We start from the raw sequence: 21,135 nt of genomic DNA, 5'->3' as shown, positions 1-21,135 counted from the left end.
GAAAAGTGGGTAAATAGAGGGCCAGAATTCCACTCCTTACCCATGGGTACAGGTATAGCATTGCAAGTGATTGAATTACTGCAGACTAATGCTAAAGCAAAGTGCCTGTGAGCTTCACAGTCAGGACAAGTTCACAGTGCAAGCACCGTTGCTATGATTCAGCTGTTAGGCACAAGCCCATAACAGTGCCACCACTCCAGATAACAGAGTTACATACTGGAGGTCAGCTGAGGAGCAGGAGCTCTTTCCACACAAGGGCCCACTGGGAGAAGGGGATGGAAACACACTCATTTCCGTGAAGCAGATGCTGTGGAGCACCCCACCCACCACATACCTAAGGCTCTTCTCACGCCTTCCCCAGCTTAGTTTAGATGAAGGGTGAATTAAGGAACAGCATGCTTCTGGCTGAAGTAAGAATTAGAAGATTAGATGTACAGCATTGCAAATTGTCACTCTCGAATGCATTACAATAACTCAGTTTTAGAAGTTGAACATATATTTTATTTATGCTTAAAGGTCTCAGGGATGCAAAACCATAAAGCAATAGGGGTTTTTTTTTGCCTTAAGAATTGAAGAAATGGCTCCTGTGGTCATGATAACAGGTATTATTATTTGGAGAGAAAAGAGTGTGATGGTCTCTTAAGGGTTTTTCTAAAATGCAAGATCCTGTTTGACTCACTGTTTTTTGTTCTCCTCTGATAATGAAACACACCCTATTTCTTTTCACTGAAGTACCAGTTTGTTCTAGTTGCCTGTGGCTTGCCTGTTAGCAAGTAAGAGAAAAAAACCCATTTACTGTCCTAGAGCTTGGGCTGGGATGTAGAGAAACAGTAGACACAGCATTCAGCAGTCCCACAGGTTTTAGACAAATCTGCACTAATGCCAAACTTTCTGTTGCCACTGAGCCCCTAGTGTAAGTAATACTAGTAGGAATTTGAGGTATTACAGAGGCACTGGGTTGGGTACATAATGAAAAGCTGTGTGCTCTCTTTTGCACTGAAAAACTCTTGGTGTTTTTGTGAACCTTTCTTAAAGAAAATTCAGCTGCACTAAGACTGAGAATCCTAACTGAAACCTATTTTGGCAGAACTGCCAAGCAGAAAACCAGAGTGCCTGGAAACACATTCCTTAACTCTTCACTAAATCAACTCTATTGCAGTCTTCTGAATCTCCATCGTCAAAAAAAAACCAAACAAAAACCACCCAAACAAAAAAATCCAAACAAAAAAAACCCCCACCTAAATCACATTACTGCAGCCAGTTGCTTCATTTTTCCCTGCTGGAAAACCTCAGGCAGGAAAATGGGATTTCACTCCTGCTATGGATTCCAGCTCTAGCGAGGTACGTTTACTACAACTTCTTATCCTCAAGAAGTGGTGGTGGCTCCTCTGCAGGCGTAGCAGGAGGGTGACATGCCAAACCTGACAGACACAGCAGGTCAAGCTTGGTTTCTGCTGTTCTCTGGCCATTCTTGGAATGAACCCAGTAGGATTTCAGAAATCCCTAACTAGCATGTTTTCTCCTGATAACAAGGGTAATGTCAAATAAGCTGCAGCTAAACTTACTCTTTGAATTAGTTTGCTTGACTGAATTTCTATTCCACGACATACTTGGCCCATCTGCCCTAAAAAAATTCAGCTATACCCGTCCTTTAGGGGCAGATGCTGATCTGATAAGGATTGAGTTGTCTTGGACTGTATTATGCTGCCATATTGGGGGTATGCCCTTTTCGTCCTGTCTGTTCTAGAGACACACCGCTCAAGCTCACAACCCCCCAGATGCTGCCGGGTGCTAAAACCTTCTTCCAAGCTTGAAGGAGTCAGAAACTGCAGTGTGGTGTAGCAGCCAGAAGTATATAGATTGCCAGTACTATGGCAGGGGAAATTAGTCCCTCTCTTGCATCCAGGTTTCTTATGTGATTCACTTTAATATGAAATTAAACTTCCCTTGTTCTTCTGATAGATTCAAGGCAGATAATCCTCAGCTTTTACAAAAAAAAGTCAGGGCAAATCTTCCAAAGGTCAAAAGGCATTTCTGGCAGCATGCAGTCACCCTCATCTGCTAATGGGTCTTTCTCTGACAACACCTTATATGTTGCAGAGAATTAATACTCACCATATTAGCCTCAGCTCAGCATTGGCCTCTGTTGCCAGAGTACATCATGGAGAGAGAGTGAGCTGAGGTGTCAAGTTGCTCAAGATCTTATAAGTGAAAAATGATGGCATCTCACATCTAAAGACTGTGGAGCATGTTACAACTATCAGGTAATATAGACTTGGATCTAGAAAAGGTCTCAGTGGGACCTTTCTTTGCTCACAAACCAAAACCCCTCTCAGTCATTGCTTAAACTTACTACTCATTTTACATCACCAGGTAGCAAGTAAGAGAAGCACAGCTTGCCTTAAAAGGGAAGGCCTGAACCCTACAGCATCTCCTCTGACCATTCCCTAAACCTGAAAGTGTTATTTCTGTTGCCATCACTCCGTGACAAAATTGCTTCAAGGGAAGGATTAGAGAACAACCATCCTCCATCACATAGAACCTTACGTCCTAGGCTGCTTCTCAGAGATGTTTCATAGAGCATGAACATTCTCCTGTCACCTAAGGCTGAGAAGGACTGAAGAACCAACCCTTAATTTCTAATAAATGACATGCCAGCTTTTCATTAATAATCTTATTAGCAGAGAAGACTCTGTTCCTGACTCTAGAAGATACAGCCCTGCTGGGAGCCCACCTGCAAGGGGCCAAACCCTTGTCCTGGGCCTCAGGGGTTGATTTGCAGCAGCTTCCCACCTCCTGCTGCTGGAGGTCCCAGTTAAACCCAGTTTATTCCTCCTCAGGGCTGCTGTGCACTGGATTTTACCTCATGTGAGCAGTGCGAAAAAGGCCATTTCCCAAAGGCGGCCAGGCCCTGCGTGGGTGAGCGCAGGGGAAGGACATGGCTGCCTCACACTGGTGTGCTACGCTGGGCCTGGGCGTGGCAGCAGCCTGTGAAGGGTTAGACCTTGGAAACTGTTAATTGCCACCCAGGAGTGGTTAATTACCCCTCCAGGGGACAAACAGGAGCAGCTGTGAGCAAAAGACTAAGGCAGGAGGGGCAGGCTGTGTAGGACAGGAGGCAAAAGGTTAGTGAATTCGTTTTTTGGGGTTGTTGTTTGTTGTTTTTTTTTTTTTAAACAATGTTTTTTTGTTGTTGTTGTCATTAGAGACTGGTTGCTGTTTCTGGAGGCCAAGGGCTGTGGTATGTGGTTGCTTTTGGCTGTGAAGGGTAGGAGGCCTGGGCAGGACCTTGCTGTGATGTCCGGCCCCTCTGTGGTGAGGCAGGAGGTCATGGCAGCCAGCCCAGTGGCTGTGGGGGTACAGGGAAGACCTGAAACTCCTTGTTCCCTTCCCTGCTTCCTCTGTGGGGTGGCCCCATAGCCATGCTGTGTCTTGTGCAGAAATTAACTGCTCATATTGGCTCAAGTTTCATGTTACTGCAAGCATTATCTTGGAGTGAATCATCTACCCCATGACCTGTTTTGTGTTTTGGTTTTTTTTCCCCTTCCTTCAAATGAGTCCCTTTTCTGTGAAACAGGATGCAGATATGCTTTTGTTTCTTTCAGCCACCATCTACTTCTGGTGGATCTGTTAACTCGCTCAGCTTTTTGGCCCATTTGTGGGGTTTAAGAGATGGTCCAAATCCTGGTGTTTCCATACAAAGGCTGTGCCTAGCATGGTACTGCTGGTGCTGCTTTATGCAGGCTATGCCCTATAAAAACCCCACAGCCTTCTTTATAAGCTTCTGAGGTGCTTCTCTTGAGGCTGGGTCTTACACTTGGAAAGCTGGGACTCTGAAGGAGGGTGACTCCCTTATTTTTAATCATAAAGAGCTCTAAGATTATTAGTTTTACATTGCTAAGCTGACTTTTTGCCTGAAAAAAAGGATGAAAAAGAAAGTAACTTACATGCTTTTTTTTTTAACGTGTAAGTGTGGTGAGCCTTTTGCAGTTGTGTAGACCATTATAATTTCTACTTGTAGTTCCTGCTGCGTTTGGTTTGAATTCTGATCTATCATCTTGAGTATTAATTTATACTCCTGCGTGGTGAAGGCACTGGAGCAGAGGTGTTGCTGCATGCGAGGGCTTAGACTTGGAAGGACAGTGTTTTCAGTTTTGGTCTAGTGTGTAAGTAAAGGGAGCTGTGAGCAGTAGACTAACAGCAGTTGGGGAAGCTATCAAACAACATTATTCACAGCAGGAAGCTCCTGTTGATGCTGAGGAACATAAAGTGGTTGGCAGATCCTTTGAATGCATATCCCTTCCCATCTGCCTACCTGCTTTTCCCTCCCCATGTCTGCTCATTTCCACGGGTGCAGCAGCCACCTGGGGTGGGGCAGAGCAGAAAGTGGTGGCAGCTGCCTCTGCTGGATGAGCAAGCAAGGGAAAAGCATCAGTCACTAGAGCTGCGGAGGCTTTTGACCCTACTGAAAATGGGGGAAGGGTACTGCTAAATAACCCTGGTGACTGTAAGAAGATAAGTCAAAAAAAGGACTGGATTCTTGTCATAATGGGGAGTGGCAAAAGAGGTGGAGCTGGAAATGCAGATGGTGGAATTTGTTCATAATCTTGGGTCTATCTGCCTGGTATTACTTGCTGGGTTGCAACATAACCCATCTGGAGAAAGCAGGTTCCTGAAACATCAGGTCCCCTCTTTCAAACAGGAAAAGTTTTTGTAATTGAAGGACATGCACCTTTGAAACTTTGTCCTAGATTTGAAGTTCGTTGAATCAAAAGCCAGTTCTGCCATTACCTGAGCAGTTAATAAAATCTATTGCCTTATGATAGATTTTTTTCTGCAGGCTAGAATTGATCTGTCTTCGTTGTGATTTGTGAGATTGAGGGGAAAACACAAAATATAATCTGTATTTCTGCTGCACTGAAAAATTTCCCTGTGTTCTCCCAAGGCTTGAAAGTAACTAAAACTGCAGTGGTCATTTTTTTGATTTATTGAAAATAAAGCATACCTTATTAACATTTTAATAAAGAGAATCTCTTTGCAGCGGTACTCAGGTTTGCTCTTATTTCACTCTGTGCAATTCCATTCTCTAAAAGGGGAAATACTACTGAGATCTGTAAGGCGTGATTTGTTAGACTGAAACTAAACGCACAAATACACCAAAGCAAAATGCTCTCTAAAGGTGCTGTGTTTGTGAGAGGTGCTTGCCCAATATGTGTGATGCAAAATGGGGATGCTTTGTGAAGAAATCATCCTTGTAAAGCCATTGGTTCTGGTCATCAGACTCTATCCAATGCTTTAGTGATGATGCTGCTGATCTATTTGGGAAGTTGGCTGGCTCTCAAGGCAGAGTCTCTTCTCAAAGGCTGTTTCACAGTGAAAATATGCTCAGTGCAGCCGAGTGCATGAATGAAAAAGCCTCTGGTACCTTCTAGTCTGGCAAAATGCAGCACAAAACTCAACTTACTCTGTCCTTTCTGCTGTCCCAGGTAAGAAATGTGCATTTTTTCCTTGTTTTCTTTAATATTCCTTCTCTTGTGCGTTTGGATTTGAAAGTATTTGTAATTCAGGTCTGATTTCTGAGTAATTATACATTGCTTGAATTACTGTTGAAAGATGCAAGATCTCTGCTATAAGCCAGTTGCTAGGAATGTAGAATCTCGTAGTTCCTTGATTTACAATTACAACAAATTTGCTGTGTGATATGTAGCATTTTTTGTTTCCCTTCAGGAAGGGTGGTGGGGGGAATCTTTCAAGTGTCTCGGCAGCAGCTGCAGCAGCAGTATTTTCTGTCATATCAAATGCTGCAACTTTAATTTGCCTCTTTCCTCTCTGGCTTTTGCCGGGTAGTAGGCTTATAGGCTGTTTCAAGCAGCTCACGTTATTTATTGCTTTTCTTTTTAAAAAAGGTGGGGGAATATGGAGGAAAATAAAATAAGACCTTGGAAAAGGTTCCCTTACCCGTACTCTCTTGATAGATGTGTAATACTCTGTTAGTGACTTGCTATGTAGCCTTTCTCTTATTAAACGTAATAGATCCCCCTCTGCCAGAAAGCAGAGGAAAAAACACCCAGCCTTAAAACACGGAGCTGCTAAAGCCCTGCTGCCGCTGTCTGTCAAAGCGAAGGCACTCGGTGGGCTTTGACTTCTCAATACCTTCTGGTTGCTCTCTTTTCCTCTTGCTGCTGTTACGGGGCTCACTTTTTGAAAGCTCTGGGGAGGTTTGAAAATCCTTTGTTGTCCAGCTTAAATAGATGTATCCTTCCTTTTGTCTTAGAAGCTCTGTAAACTCTTGCATTTGGTGACAGTGGCACCGGCATTGTGCCCACTGAGTAGCGATAAAAGTTAATTCCTTTTTGACTTGCGACTGAGTGCTTTTGTTAACCCTTAGGGGGTTTGTAGGTTTTGGAGCGTCAAACTAGTGCTCAGGACACTGAGTCTGTGCACTTGTGTTTGTGTAATTGCAGGTTCTAGCAGGCATTTAGCCTGCTTTTTCAAAATAGAATGATGAGAAAAATGGTGAGGGATCACTGTTGGGAGCGCTTTATTGCTGAGAGGAGACACATCAAGAGTGTGGAAGTAGGGAGCAGTAGGGTGAACTGAATGCATGTATGCTGTGGATCAGGGCTAGGATATTTGGGTCCTAGCTTACCCTGAGGAGGAGTAAAAGCCTTAACGTGGGTGGCTGGAGTTACGGGACGGTAGGAGACTGGGTGACTGGGAACTCGTGTGAGCAAGCACATAGGCATTTGGGTGGGTTCAGGATAACAGTCCTCCTTCAGGGAGTGTAACAAATGAAAGCTGCTGCTTTGGGCAGCAGGTACAGTGCCTGAATGCTCTGGTGAAGGATGAGTTTGAGGAGCCAGAGCAGCACACTCTGGGGATATATGCAGAGTTTCTTGCAGGGCCTCCCTCGGAGCTCGGGCGGAGGCTGAGAACTGTGCAGGGGGGCTGGCCGGTGGGCAGCTTGCCAGCTCCGCTCAGGCTGGCTGCAGCGAGTGGGCAAGTTGCTGCTCCAGAGGAGGGCTGGCCGGCTCTCTGGCGGGCTGGGGGTGCCCAAAGGGCTCCTGGGGAGGAGGTGTTGTCAAGGGAGGGGCTGAGATCCTGAAGCTGGGCTGGCAAAGCTGCCAGTGGGAGGCAATGCTCAGGGAGCAGAGGGGCTGGGGGGAGAGGGCACAGGCAGTGTAAAGGTAACCTGTGGGTTTACTGAGCTCCTTCACCTTGGGCTTGAGACCTGCCATCTGGACTGCAGTCGTCTTGGCTTTCGCTGGGTTTTCAGTCCTTTTTTGTCCATCATCTTTAGCACACTACTGGATTAATCGGCTTGAGTTTGGATTTTCTTTAGCAGTCCCTTGTAGGAAAAGCAGTATGCATATGGTGGAGGAGGACAGACTTCTAAGGCCTCCTAAACCACATAGCTGGCACTTTTTTAACATCAGTAACTACTTAAAATCTGACAAGGTGCAGAACACCCCATTCTGAAAACAACTGTGCACTTTAACAGTAACTTTCAACAAGTTTCTTCTCTTGCTGGGCTGAGATGGGTTTGAGTATACCGCAGAGCTGAGCTCGTGGTACTTTAGCATTGCTTTGTATTTAAGTGCTTAAACTGCACCCCACCTTCTTCATTGTCATATGTGGCTTTATCTGGCAATGTCTCTACCTGGTGATTTAACACAACTTCAAGTTTACTTTATAGATTGTGTCTAAGAGGGAATGAATTAGACTCTAATAAGGAAGTACACATAAATCTGTCTTCAGGTATAAGGGTGTTGAGGATTGGCAGGTTAAAGTATGAACTGAAGGGGATAGCGTGCTAGGGGAGGGAAAGGGAATTACTGAAATGCTGTTTGGCTTTTCTCTTTGACACACCACATGCACAACTTTCATATGACAGGAAAAGTAAACAGAAGAATGTGAGAAACAACATATTGAACAAATGCAGCCATCTGCCTGTGTAGTGGTTGTAACACATTTTGAGATTTTTTTTCATAAGTTTTCTTTTTTCTCCCTTAGCAATAATGCCTCATATAATACAATGCTAGTGGAGCTTGCAAAGATCAATTTTGATAAAATGATTTCTAAGCAATAGCAATCTTGTAATGCAGTGCTTTCTGTGGAATTAGAAGATAGGAATAACTTCATTTCAAAGTAATGATGGCAAAGTTTACAGTGTAGAAAAAAGGTTTGAGGAAATTCTTTATATCATAAGAACATGAACTGAAAAATTTTTTAAATTAAAAGGTAATTTCTAAAACTAGTAACTTTCATTTTGTGTTTTCTTGGTCTGTGTCTACTTCAACTGTTTGTTAAACATTTTTAAAATGCCTTTTGAGGCATTAAAAGGATAAGGATGGCAAATTGCTTTTTCAGCCCATTAAGTATGTTCGTAAAAGTTGTGGGCAATAAATGGATTTTTTTCTCTTGCAAAGGTTTAGTCTACCCTACTACCAGCTGTTTGTCCTGCTTTCACCGAAAGGAAAACTGAACATTAGCTGGAATAGCTGAGGAAGATACATTTCAAGTAATTCTTTAATTCAGGATCACCTTTAAAACTACAAAGCATATCTATGCTATACAGCTTTATTGATCTGAAGCTGACAATAAAAACTAAGTGTACTCTGGTAGCTTGTGTGGCTCACTATACAGTGTAGTGAGCAGTAAATACATACAGATTTTTAAATCTGTCAGATCAGTGTTTTTTACATTTTTCCCAAGGGATATTTTCTAAGGCTTATATACAAAATATTTGTTTCAAAACAAAAGTTGTTCACAGGCTTGCTTTTGTATGTTATGCTTTTCATGCAGACAGATGAATCAATATTAAATTTGTTAGTAAAGCTTGCAAGATGAGGGGGGAAAAATAAAAGATTTTGATAGCTTTAGCAATAACTGTCATGTTCCACTGGGTTGTAACTAGGTCAATTGGAAAAAAGTGTAGATTTCACAAGCTTGTCTTTATAGTGAATAAAGAAAATTAGTCCTAAAACTCTTTCCCCAAATGCATAGCCCATACTGCTGCATTCTTGAGCTTTTATTTTTTCAAATATCTCCAGAAGAGGGCTCCATGCACAGCTTGAAAGTCAGCACCCATGTATCAAAAGAAAAAGAAATTTATCAGCTTCAGAAAAAAAGAAAAATCTTGCTCACTCAGTCTAATATAACCTTAATGATTATGTTCAAATTGTGGCCGCGCATTTCCATGTTGTGTCTTGTTGCTATAGGTCTTCTTTTGTTTAAGACTGCTGATTATTTGAGAATTCTAGAGGAAAAAGTCCTGTATCTTTTGTGCTATATCAGAGTTGTAAAAATGCTTAAAAAATGTTAGAGAAACTCAATTGCCAGTTATTATGTATAATTACTTACTTGTACTGATGATCATTTTGTGAGCAGGCTGACACTTATGCCTGACAGTTTCGGGCCATCATTTTTGGTTATATAGTAAAAAATATCTTCCACTTGTGTATCTCCTGCAAAAGATGGTGTCTCCCAAAACAGAGTTATTCCAGCGGACGTGCTGTGCTATTTGCAAATGTTGCCTTGGAGGGATGGTTGGCCCCTGGTGAATTAGTATGACTTAAGGCAACGGCTCTAACCTTTTAAAGATATTCTTACACAGGACCTGACCAGACTCCTTACTGCTAAGCAAGGGGGATTTGCTACAACTGATGAGTGGAAATTGGTCATGAAAATGCTGCTAGAGTTATGGCATTACAATTAAACCCTCTTTGTTGTGTATCACTTGGGGCTCTGTATTTCAACTTCAGATGTAGCTTGGGCATTATGTTGAGACCTGTTTTTTTTTTTCTGATGGTAAAAAATGGAAAAATTTTATTCTACCACGTCATATCTTTGTGCTGTGATCCATTGGGGGTTATTGACTTCATTTTTAGTGACTTGTCAGCCAGGAAGTTGGTGTTACTAAAAGGTATCTCAACAGATTAGTGCAATGGGAACTACTAGAACTATGTGGATAGCAACAGTGGTGCCTGGTCAAGAAGGCGTGAAGTTCTGCCTTTCATTCTTGTTGTGTTCCTTGTTAGGTAAGTAGGCTCTTCCCATTCTATGAACATGTAAGGGCAGGCTAGATAACAGAGCTGTTACTGTTATACTCTTCCTGCATTACTGTTGGAGTCAGGTTATCTTCAGCTGCTGGGTTGTACCCATGTGCTGTGTGTCAGAATTTTGGCCTCAGGTTTCAGAGTTCCTATGCCAGCATAAGCATTTTTTTTTTTTTGGGGGGGGGCTTCATTTGGGACTTGAGACAGAAATGTGAGGTTAATGGGGTCTTTAAATTTTTTCATGGAATCAAATTCTTTACACTCTCTGACAGGTACAAGCATGAAATTCACTTTTTTTTTTTGTGTAGCACTAATATTCTAACCAGCAAAGCTTCATCTGTGCAGGCAAAAAGACAAATCTACCATGTCCGCTGGGGAGGAGAGACAGAATGAGAGGGATTTATCATCCTTAGGAGGCTAAGTGGGCTATAGCTCTTCCGAGTTAACTCTGGATGATATTAGTGGGTTCTTGATCATGGCCATATGGTTGCACTGTGCCCTGCCCTTGTCACCAGATGGATGGGACCAGCCCAGCTGGGAGACACTTCTTCTGTCACTTTGTGTCCTGCAGCTAGCACAATGTTAGTGTATACAAATCAGTAGGATATTAAATGCCAAAGAGGAGTGGAAAATAAGACTTGCTTTATTAACCACTGTTTCATTATTCAAAGGTCTTGGAAATTTGCCCACTGTTTTTTTTTTTAGTGTTGTGATGTGGACTGTATTCTCTGTCAAATGGAAGAATCTAATTCTTTGAAAGCCTTACTTTTTTGTATGAAGGGAACTCGTTCCACTACTAACTTATCCAATATTCTACTGTTTTGCACCATTAATTTTTTTGGCTAAAGTAAAAAGGAGGAGTCTGAGATTTGGTTTGGTGGAGCTGGTTAAAACAGTTCTAAGAACAGACTAAAATAAATATGAGCTATTAAGAGTGGGGTGGGGTGAATCTTTTCAGCACACAGCAGTTTATCAGTATCTCTAACCACTTGGAAAAGCTGATTAAGGTATTTAAATAACTTCTGATATCTATGAATATCCATGTATGGATGTCTAATTTGGTATCTTTATGGGCCGTGTTTTTAGGGACCTGAACATCCACCTTTCAGCTTTTGAAGTGTCTCAAATTTGGACACCCATATGCAGCTCTCTGCAATGAATAAGTTTTTATTGCCTAAGGTTCCTCAGACTCCATTTGATAAAGGTTCTACTCCCAGAACTGTCATATTTTTTTTTAAAGTAATAAGAGCTATTATCTCTTTCGGTCTAAACTCTTTTGTTCTCCTGCTGTGAACAACTAATGTTTAATTCCTTATTGATAATGGCAATGTATATATTTTTAAAAGCTAATATTTAATTCCCAAGGATTTTGTAGTCTGGTATGTAATGAAAAGCAAATAATTCTTGTATGCACGAGGGCTGTGGTAATAGGAATACAGACAAAAAGTGGGTTTCTAAAAGTTTGAAGAAGTCTTTTTGGCAAATTAGTAATCACGACAGATAGACCTTGTGGTACTTGTGTGTACAAGGGCTCAGAATGCTGAAAGCCACAGGTTCTAGGCCATTAAGCTGTCACAGCACTGTTAATATGGCTGCATGCAAAAAAATATGCATGCATACAACTTGAATTTAGGATATGAGAAATGCTCCCTTGCAAATATCTATACCTGTAAGCTTTTCTCAGCTATTACTACTTGTGTGCTGAAGACTGCTGTTGAATGTTACCCCCTTTTCCTCGCCTGAGTTTTGTTAAGTGTGAGCGTCCCTGATCTGCTCCAGTGCAAAGTTGGCAAGCTTGGCTGGAAATGCAGCTGGGGGAGTAAGGATTATATACATTAATGGCTGCCTGCCACATGGACAGTAACACATCTGCAGCAGAGGTAGCAAGAGGATGAATAACTTCTCGTATTGCTTCAAATCAATCCATAAAACTGTTAGCACATTGAGTTTTGTTTGAATTGCTATGGAGCAAAAAAGCATGTTACAACATAGTTATCATGCTGATAATCGGCTCATCTACTTTATAGACACTTAATCTAGTTCTTTTCATTGTCTTGGCATAACTTGGTATTGCAAGAAGGGTTTCTGTGCAAACTGTCTTTAAAGAATAATGTCAGAGTCAAACGTAGGGGATTTTGAACCCATAAAAGTAAAAGCAAAGCTGGCAGCTGTCCATGGAGTCGTCGTATAAAAGCAGAAATTCTAAGCTGCTGTAAATTCATCTGGATCCACTAGGGAGCTATCCCAGCATGCATGAATTAAGAGTATGTGCCATAGCTTGTATAGACAGTGGACAAGCATGGAGGCAGGGGGAAAATCATATGAACTTTCCCCTTCCCCAGCCTATTACAGTTTTCTTGATGTAAGATGGTCTTTGAAGTATGTCTACTGCGTTTTAACTTTGAGCCAAGTGTTGGTAGTTGCTTGGTGACAGAGAAAACCCTGAGAAGAGTGTTCCCAAGATCTTGCATTTTCCCATAGACAAACTTCCTGGCTTTGAGTTCCCCTACTGCCAAATAAGGTGTATTTATACATTTCTCTAGAGACAGCCCTCTTTCCCTGAGGAACCATGTTTTGTCAGACAACAAACAGCTATATCACAATATGAGAGCTGAACATAACCCTGCTCTATAGTTGACAAAGCAGGAAATCCAGAGCATCTGGTACCTTGCTCTCCCTGAAAGGAGATGGAATTAGTCATTAGAACCACATGGGCATTTCTCTCCCCATTAAACCCATTGTTTCACTGCTCTGTCAGAGGAAGCTGAGCAACTCCAACTGCACTGCACAGCAGGAATGGATATCTCAGCTGCAGGTTTGAGCTGTTCAGTGTTGTTAGATAACCGGCCAAACTAAAAGGTGTTCAGTTTGACCTTCTGCCAAGATAATATAACTGGTCTTGCAAGTGCCGGGAAGTCATGGATATTATCTACCATCCTTATTCAGGTGAAATGCAAAATGAAAAACCTGTGGGTAAAGATAGATGAGAATTAAATTAAAATAGGATAATACATAAGAATCAGTTTTGATGTCTGGGCATTTGTATCAGCCTGCTACCTGAACGTTGCATTGTGTTTCAGATTCAGTAGTTTTATTCTTTTCCCAGATGTCTTTTGTTTTCATAATTATGATCTGATTGAACTAACTGGACTCTGAACTCTATAAATCTTGATTTATGAATATCAATAATTCTATTAATTTACTAATATACAGCTCTGACCTGAACACTAAAGTAGTTAGGCCTATATTTGATCAGTTTTCCTTACTACGTGGCAGGAGATGTTATTCAGTGGGACAAAGATGTAAGGATGGTCATTAAAGCCTAGCAGTAACGGGACGTACACCTTTTTGCACCCACTTACACTACCATTCAGAAGTAGATAAGGATCTGGCATTTGCTTCTATTTTTGGAATCATTATTTTCTTCTAATACTTTTAATTAAAAGATCTAATTTAAAAACAATAAAGAAAAATACAATCTCCAGTTTTAAATGTCATCAATAGCTTTCCCTAATTGTTGGATCTATGCAGTTGAGTTATCAATGCCAAAGTGTGGCATTCTGTGCAGTATGGATATTGATTATTGCAATCTGACAAAACAGCAGCTCTTTAGATGATAATTTTGGATATAGGTTATTACCAGGAAATAAGGTAAGGATGCTGGGAATAAATCATGAGACTCTTGTGTCCTGTGAAAATGACTTCTGGTCTTGCACTTCTCTCAACTTTAGTTTTCCAAGTTTGTAATAGCAAAACACTGTTGCTCACACTAATGTGGGAGCAGGTCTCTGGTGGACATGGATTGATTGCATCGCCCCGCTTTGCATTATCTAGGTGAAGGATGGTTAGTATCAATGCCGTGTGCATTTCTACTGTGTACATTTGGGAGGCTTACACGGCTTCTATTACTATTATATCTGAGCACCCTGCAAATGATAATGAATTTATCCTTGCTTCCCTGAAATAAATGCTGAGTTACGACAGGAACATTAGTCTGAAATGGGAGACAGCCTCCAACATCTGCCTGTTTCAATGACTTTAGTTCTATTATCGTAGTTGAGTAATGATGTAGGCTGCTGTCACTTCTGCTGCTGGTGTTGATTCAGTAGTGACAGTTCATTGTACTATAGAAAGATTAATTCTGATTGGAGGGAGCCCAGAATAAATTTAGTCTTTAGGCCAATCAGAAGCTGGTGCATGTAGTACTATTTTAATAATGCTGCTCAACTTTCAAGAATATAATTAGTTATGATTTGCCAAAGAACTGCCTATCTCTATACAGCTAGTATTTTGCATATAGAGGAAATGTTTAGTTAATCATAACTGCACAGAGTTCTTTTAGGCATAAGAAAAATAGGGTGACTTGCTTATAACTGGTGTTATGTGATGGCTGCTGGCAAAATGATCGCTTGGAGCAGCGGGGGAGGATGAGGCTGGCAGTGCTATATATACTTGCAGCATCTGAGACCAAAAAGTTTGAGGTAGAAGACAGGGGCAGATAATGTACAACCAGTTGTGCTTCCAGTGCTTGGGTAGGGGAGAAGTGCTGGTTGTTTCCAGTACAATGTGAGATGTAGTCTCAATAGCAGACTATTTCTCCCACTGTCTGTTCACTGATAAAAGTTTCCATCTTCCTTCCTTTCCTCAGACTGGAGGAGGCAGAGCTACCAAAAGACTGGGCACCTCTGGTAAGAGGAGATCTGTCTGGTCATGGCGGTTCCACTCCTATGTCTAGCTTCTGGACGTGTGATGTTGCTGCCCTAAGGTGACATTGTTAGAGAGATGCACCTAAATGTTTGAATTCCCGGGGGGATGACTGCAGATGGATAGACTATTTATTACAAGCTCTGACTTTGTGGAAGAGCTGCCTCTTTCTTTATGGTGATGCCCCTCTGAAATGAGATTTCAATCTTCTTGCACTTGCTTCCCAAGAATACAATTCTCAAAGCTTTTGTTCCTTCATGAGTCAAAGGCACATAAACACAGAATCTGTTTCTTGCTGTGCATGGGGACTAAACATTGATTATGGGTGGCTGAAGGAGTTTGGCTAAAATAGAAACAGACTTGGTTGTCTGCCATAACTCATGTTGAACCTGAAGTAAATTGTTTTTTCAACTTGTTCTTGACTTCTGATTTCTGTATGCTAGTGTTTGAGTCTAGCTGGGATATGAAGGAAGAAAAAGCAGTCATGCACAGCATGAGTGGTTCTTCCTGCCTTACCTCCAGGCTGACTGGAAGCATCAGCATTCCTGTAATTTCCTTGTTCAAATTACTTTTTCGTTGTTCCACTTCAGCTGGTCAAAAAAATTCAAATAGTCTGAGTGCTTTTGGTTTTTTCACTCAAATTTTCTTCCAGAATTTCTGGTGTTGGGGGAAAGGATGAATACTTTTTACTACAGTATTTAAACTTCTGTTAGATGGGCTTCACTTTGGAAAAGTCCATCACTGTTCTTGGTGCTTATGGATGTTTTTATTTTAGTGAGAGGTGAGAGAATGATGGGGATATTCCTGCAGCATGAGGAAAACCAGACACACATAAAGGAGTCACGTTCCTTTAGCATTTTACATGGGCCCTGCTTATTTTCACTGGGTAATCTGCAGATCGCCTAGAGTTTGTGCAGTGTTGTATTGAACCTTCAGCTAATGTGGTAGGCAACTATAAGCATTGTACTCTTAGTACTTGTGTATCTGGCCCAAATCTTGTGCATTTCTTGGTATTTTCATATTACCCTACTCCTTTTCCTGCAGTCCCCTAAGGCAGTCTAGTTCTATCGGCACATGTGGAAAAGAGAATTTCATTTGGCAGCCCCATTAATGGTTTTAAGTTGGTGATCTCTTAGAGCCAGAAGTGCTGGGGTAGTTATTTAGTAATAAACATGCTGGCAGAGCTGCTGAATTTCTTGTCCCTTTCCTTGGCTGACTGAGGAACACAAGAAAGATCAAACCTTGATATACACAAATATGGAAGGGAAAACAAAACCAAAGGAAAAAGTCAAGGAAAACGGTATTCAATGTCCCGGAACTTTTTGCAGCTGTTAGGATTTGGAAAGCAGCCTTTTATGTTTGTGGTACAGTTAACAGGTGTATACAGGAACAGAGTGCAGCATCTAGTCTGATCCTGCTTGATTTCTGCGTCTTCATTTACATGTGATCTTACCTGGTAGATTAGGCTGGCATCCATATTCAGAACTCCTGCTCATATCTGGATCTGAAGTTGTTGGCATCAGGAAGCAGCCATACTTTACTCTGCACATTTGTGTGTATATCAGCATGCTGGTTTATGAGAGGCAGGACCTTTGATGCTTTATAAGACTCTGTATCTGTTTCCAGCATTCATTAGCTGCCCAGCCACAGAACTCTCTTCTACATTTCATGTTTTGGTGGGACTCCATCACTTCCTGTATGTCTTAATGGACAATATTTATCTCTGCTGCTTTGACATTATTGTGTTCATGATCATTAAATCCATTCTACTGATTCTTGTTACCACACAAGAATAAAACTTAGGAGGTACCTTCCCCTAACTGACTGGTTGGCTGGGGAGGGAATGGGAATAGGAGAGAAGAGGGGACACACTGGGTGTAAGGTGTGAGGCCAAACCAGCCTTCATTGCAGGATAGCACATTGCAGTTTCTTTTCCGTGTCTGAAAAGATTTTGTGTATAAAAGTTTGTCTCCCACACATCCTCTGTGTAACACAAGCATACTTTTTAACTGTGTATTGGTGGGTGTGAGTATGTCCCAGAGAAAATGGAAAGGTAGGAAAGGGCCAGAGAACCTGGGAGGGGAAGGACAACTCTATGGCTTTCCATCAATGAATATGAAGCAAGCCAAATACTGGGAAAACTAGGCAATGTCTTGCTGAAATGAGTATTATGGGCCAGCTGTTATGAGAGAGAAATGCTCCAAAGTTTTGTCAGGTATTACGTGATTTCCCTCCCCCTACCACTTTAGCTAATATATAATTTCATAGACTTAGCCCCTTTTTCTTATTTTCTGACACCTGTTAGAGGCCAGCTGAAGAGCAAAGATTAAAGGGAAGAGAAACTGACTTCAGGCACATTTGCAAACTAGCTGTTAGTTTTCTGCGGGTTCTTCCATGCTTAAAACAGAAACAACCCTCCCCTGACAACTGAGCATACAATTCCTGTACAGTAGATCTACTTCTGACGCTGTATTTCTGGGGTGTTTGCACGACTCATGATTCATCTGGCAGTGCTTGAGTTTCAGCGCTGATAAAGAGAACACAGTAGAGTGCAAATACATTTGACCTTTCAAAACATAACAAAAAGAAAACAAAACTAGAAAAATAGTTACTTTGCAGTTTTTCCTTGTACATGTGTAATGACTGCAAGCAAACTAGCATTCTCATTTCTTCCTTGGGAGCCTGGATAGTAGGGAGGCTTCCGGGCCTGAGATCTACTGTTTTATACCTGCTGTTCCCAGGACAGCATGTGTGGGTTGGCCTGACATTGGAGTAGAGGTTAAAGTCAACTTTGATTTCTCTAGTTCGGGGGTTGGCCTGTAGTTCAGGTCTGTTGCATCCCCAAATCTTTAGTGTTTGATAAGCTATGGTCGTATAATTGGCATGCTGGTCTTGGTTCTCTTGCCTGATGGGCAGGAGTCTGTATTTCAAGTGTAAAGTATCACTGCGACTGTCACTTTAAATCAGTAATACCAATGCAGAAGCAAGGCTTAGGTGCCCATCGGAAGTTTCTGATGAAACCCTCAGCTAGCTACAGCCTTAGTTACCTTGGATGCAACTACCTCTTAATACTGCTGTGAGCAACTTTAAAAAATGAGTAATTTAATGGGTGCTACATGGGGTAAATACCTCTGTTCAGCACAGCAGTGGGCTCACGGCAGGGTTCAGCCTTGCCCCGAGTTAACCCCTCACAGGAGGGCTGGGGTTTTTAAATAGCAGTGTGGCTGAGTCGGGGCATGCCAGGCCTGTTACGCTGCCGCTCCCCGTGTCATGACTGATCCTGGGGAATATGTGTGGTTCTGAATATGGCTCCAAATATGATGGGAACTGAAGATCCTCCTCCTTTTCCTCATAAAACTGTTGTTGATTTGTGAGCACATCGCTTTAAAAGCAGAAGTAGTACATCTCTTCCAGGCTGCAGGCTAGGGATGTACACTGTGTGCAGAGTTTTGTGCCAAGTTCTGGGAGTAGGGGAAGGTTTTGAGTGAAGCAATGAGGGTAAATTTTTCTCTTGAGCCTCTTTGGGAAAGGGAGGGAAGGCTATGCAGCACCCTGGGTAGGGCTCTGGTCTGGTATTGCCACAACTATTTTGGTATTTCTAAAACTACTTTGCAGTTGCTGCACTGGCATTTGGAAGTTTTTTGGGTCTGAAGCTGCGTAACAGTAAACAATAGCCTTTCCCTGATTTATTTTGTACTACCCTGCTGCCTGTCATATGCTGCCCAAGTCCAGTGCAGCAGGGAGAAACATTTTTCCCTTCTCATCCCACTTTCTTATTTCCTGGTTCACTGTGTAGTCACCTTCTGTGGCTGTGGTTACATGAATTTCATTTATAGCAAATCTTGAGCAATGCGCTTAAATAATAATCAGTGTGTCTTTTAATTTGCCCTTCTTCCACACGTTTGTTGTGAATCGGTGAACTATCTGATCAGCTAGCTACCTTAGCACCTGTAAACAAATCTCTTCTGGTTTTGTTCAGTGCTGTTGGCAAGGCTTCTTGCTGAAGCAGGGGTGCTGGACTGGAAGGTATGTAGTACTCATGGAGCCTAAAAAGAGAGACAAAGTGTGACTGCAGTTTAATAGGTAGGGAGCCCCCTTCAAGGAAGGGATTCCTTGGTATTTTGTTTTATTTAGTAACTCTTTTCTGTAAAAGACATAATTAGTCCCTGGATAAGTAGCACTAGTACATCAAACTTGCCATCTTTCCCAGACAAGGTTTTAACTGTTCCCTTCAAGTTATGTTCCTTTTTGCTTCGTCTCCTTCTGGCCCAAGGCATCTTATTTGTGTAGCTGCCTAGTTTTGTCTGGACAAAAGTAGGGCAGGGAGCATTCTTAAGCAGTAGCTGTGGCTTTGAGTGTTCTTAGGTTGAGGGGGGGTTTGAGCTTTGGCATTCCCCTGGCCCAGCAAACTCTGTGTGGACTTCGGGTGGTTTTTTTTTTAACTTCTCTCTTCAGACTGTGCTGCTTCATTAACCATCTGAACTGTAAAGCAGCGCCTTTTTGCACCAGCCACATGCATAAGGCTGACCTTTGGCTTGGACACAAAGTTTGGTGTCAACCCTGTCCATTACCAAATATAGCATACATCTTACTGATGAGGTTTCCAGGCAGCTCTGGTTGGGGGGATGTAGGCAGTGAATGCATCTGAAAGACAGAAGTAATTTCTCATCTCTGGACTTAGCACTGAAGCACATGCACCAACAGGCCCAGGAGAAGAGCATTGTTTCTTGCTCTGTCCCTTGCCCTGTTGCTGTGCGGACACCTTCCTTTGAGCTGCGGTGTGGCTGGCGTGCCTAGGGGCCAGAGCTCACCCCTGGCACCAGGAAATGGCTGCTGGGGCTGGTAGGGATGACTGTGCTCACAGCACTTGGAGCTTTGCTTCTCTCTTAACAGCCTCATCCTTCTTGAGCATCTTGATTTCAAGTGTCTGTTGAAGCACTGTAAACAGATTTCCTTCGGTTCTGCGGCACTACATGCTGTGTTGCAATACATTTTTGTCTACTTTAAAGCTGTTAGTGATTCATTAGTTTATGGTTCCAAAAACTAATTCCAAAGGGATCACTCATCTCCCTAGAGCAGTGAAGATATTTTCAAGCTGGCTACACAAAGCTGTGGCAGTTTTTTTGAGACTTGCCTGGTTCAAATCATGTGGCGGTGATATTGCCGAAGGCTGCCAATTCAATGGAGGATTGCACACAGATTCCATGGGTGGGAACTTGCAATATTATTAGACACAGCTAATAATAGTTCCTCTTGACTTCTGAAATGTCAAAATGGTCTTGTGAGTAACTGCACTTCGGAAAGCATTAACCTTTTGTTTGCCACCAAGAGTGGTCCCTGACACATTCAATGCTGCATTATGCCTTTAATAAGTAAAGTATATTGGAAACCAGGAGTCTTAGATATAGCTGTCTGTGAACTGAGTAGTGTCAAGATCTCAGAGTTGCAGCATCTGGGGACCCATGACTCTTGTCCTTTGTGTGTACAATGACTAGAAAGATGAACTTCTGCTAGCCAGAGGTTCCTAAGATCTAATAAGCTTGCCTCTGCCTCATCTTCCCCATCTGCAAAGGACTTTGAAACCTAATAGCAAGAAATCTCTAGTGTGCTATTGAAGGGAAAAAAAACCCAAACCATAAACAACAACAACAAAAAAAAACAACCCCAGACAAAAACCTAGCATAAAGGAGAAACTCTGTTTTCTCTGAGAGGGATCAGTTACTGTCTGACAGACTGCCCTGGAATCGGGTCTCCAGGTTTTCCGGAGTTTCTGTGTGTGTGTCTCCCAGACCAATTGCTTTACAGCTGGGCCTTCTGGCAGGGAACAATAACTCTGATTTGCAGAGAACTTCAAAAGTTTGCAATTGCCTTATGAACCAAGTGAAGAAAATCTCTAAATGCTCTGTGGAACTAAGTTAATACTCTTTTTTACACTAGCCTTTTATTTATTTTTTTGCTGTCTTGTGCATCCAGCGAGGTACCAGCAGTATGTCTTCAGCTGCAGGATTTACTGTAAGATTTTTATGGACTGCTGGAGGCCAATCAGTAAGGGATTTTGATATGTTGGCTCCAGAGTGGTGGAAACTGGAAAAGGAAGAAAAACCTGCAAAAACAAGTTCTTAATCAAAAGATGTTAGCACTCAGAGTGAGAAATTAAGCCAATAAGCTTTTGTGTCCTTGTGAGGATATAACTAAAAGCATAGCTCTGAGGCAGATGAGCTGAGTTTCAAGATACTGGACATTTGTCTCTTCATGTGATTTGACTGAAGTTGGGGCCCTTGCCTTTTGCAAATACAGAGCTGCGTGGGAATTGCATGAAGCCAGGCCCTTAGGTAGAGAGCAATGCAAATATGGGGAAAGACAGATGACCTAT

General features: G+C 42.1%; 1 protein-coding gene across 2 annotated transcripts in view; it reads left to right on the top strand.

Moving 5' to 3' along the window:
- The first annotated feature begins 5,127 nt into the window (after positions 1–5,127).
- Positions 5,128–21,135, top strand: part of CDH13 (cadherin 13) — a 515,166-nt gene continuing 499,158 nt past the window's right edge. For both annotated transcript variants that reach the window (XM_075101278.1, XM_075101277.1), the window contains exon 1: positions 5,128–5,486. In XM_075101278.1, coding sequence (XP_074957379.1) covers positions 5,442–5,486 — 45 coding nt within the window. In that variant the 5' untranslated portion in view covers positions 5,128–5,441. The remainder of the gene's footprint in view (positions 5,487–21,135) is intronic.

The sequence above is a fragment of the Phalacrocorax aristotelis genome, chromosome 8, assembly GCF_949628215.1.
Source record: "Phalacrocorax aristotelis chromosome 8, bGulAri2.1, whole genome shotgun sequence".
In the NCBI taxonomy this organism is placed as follows: Eukaryota; Metazoa; Chordata; class Aves; order Suliformes; family Phalacrocoracidae; genus Phalacrocorax; species Phalacrocorax aristotelis.
Note: the sequence above shows the minus strand (reverse complement) of the source record. Positions and strands in the feature narration are given on the sequence as shown.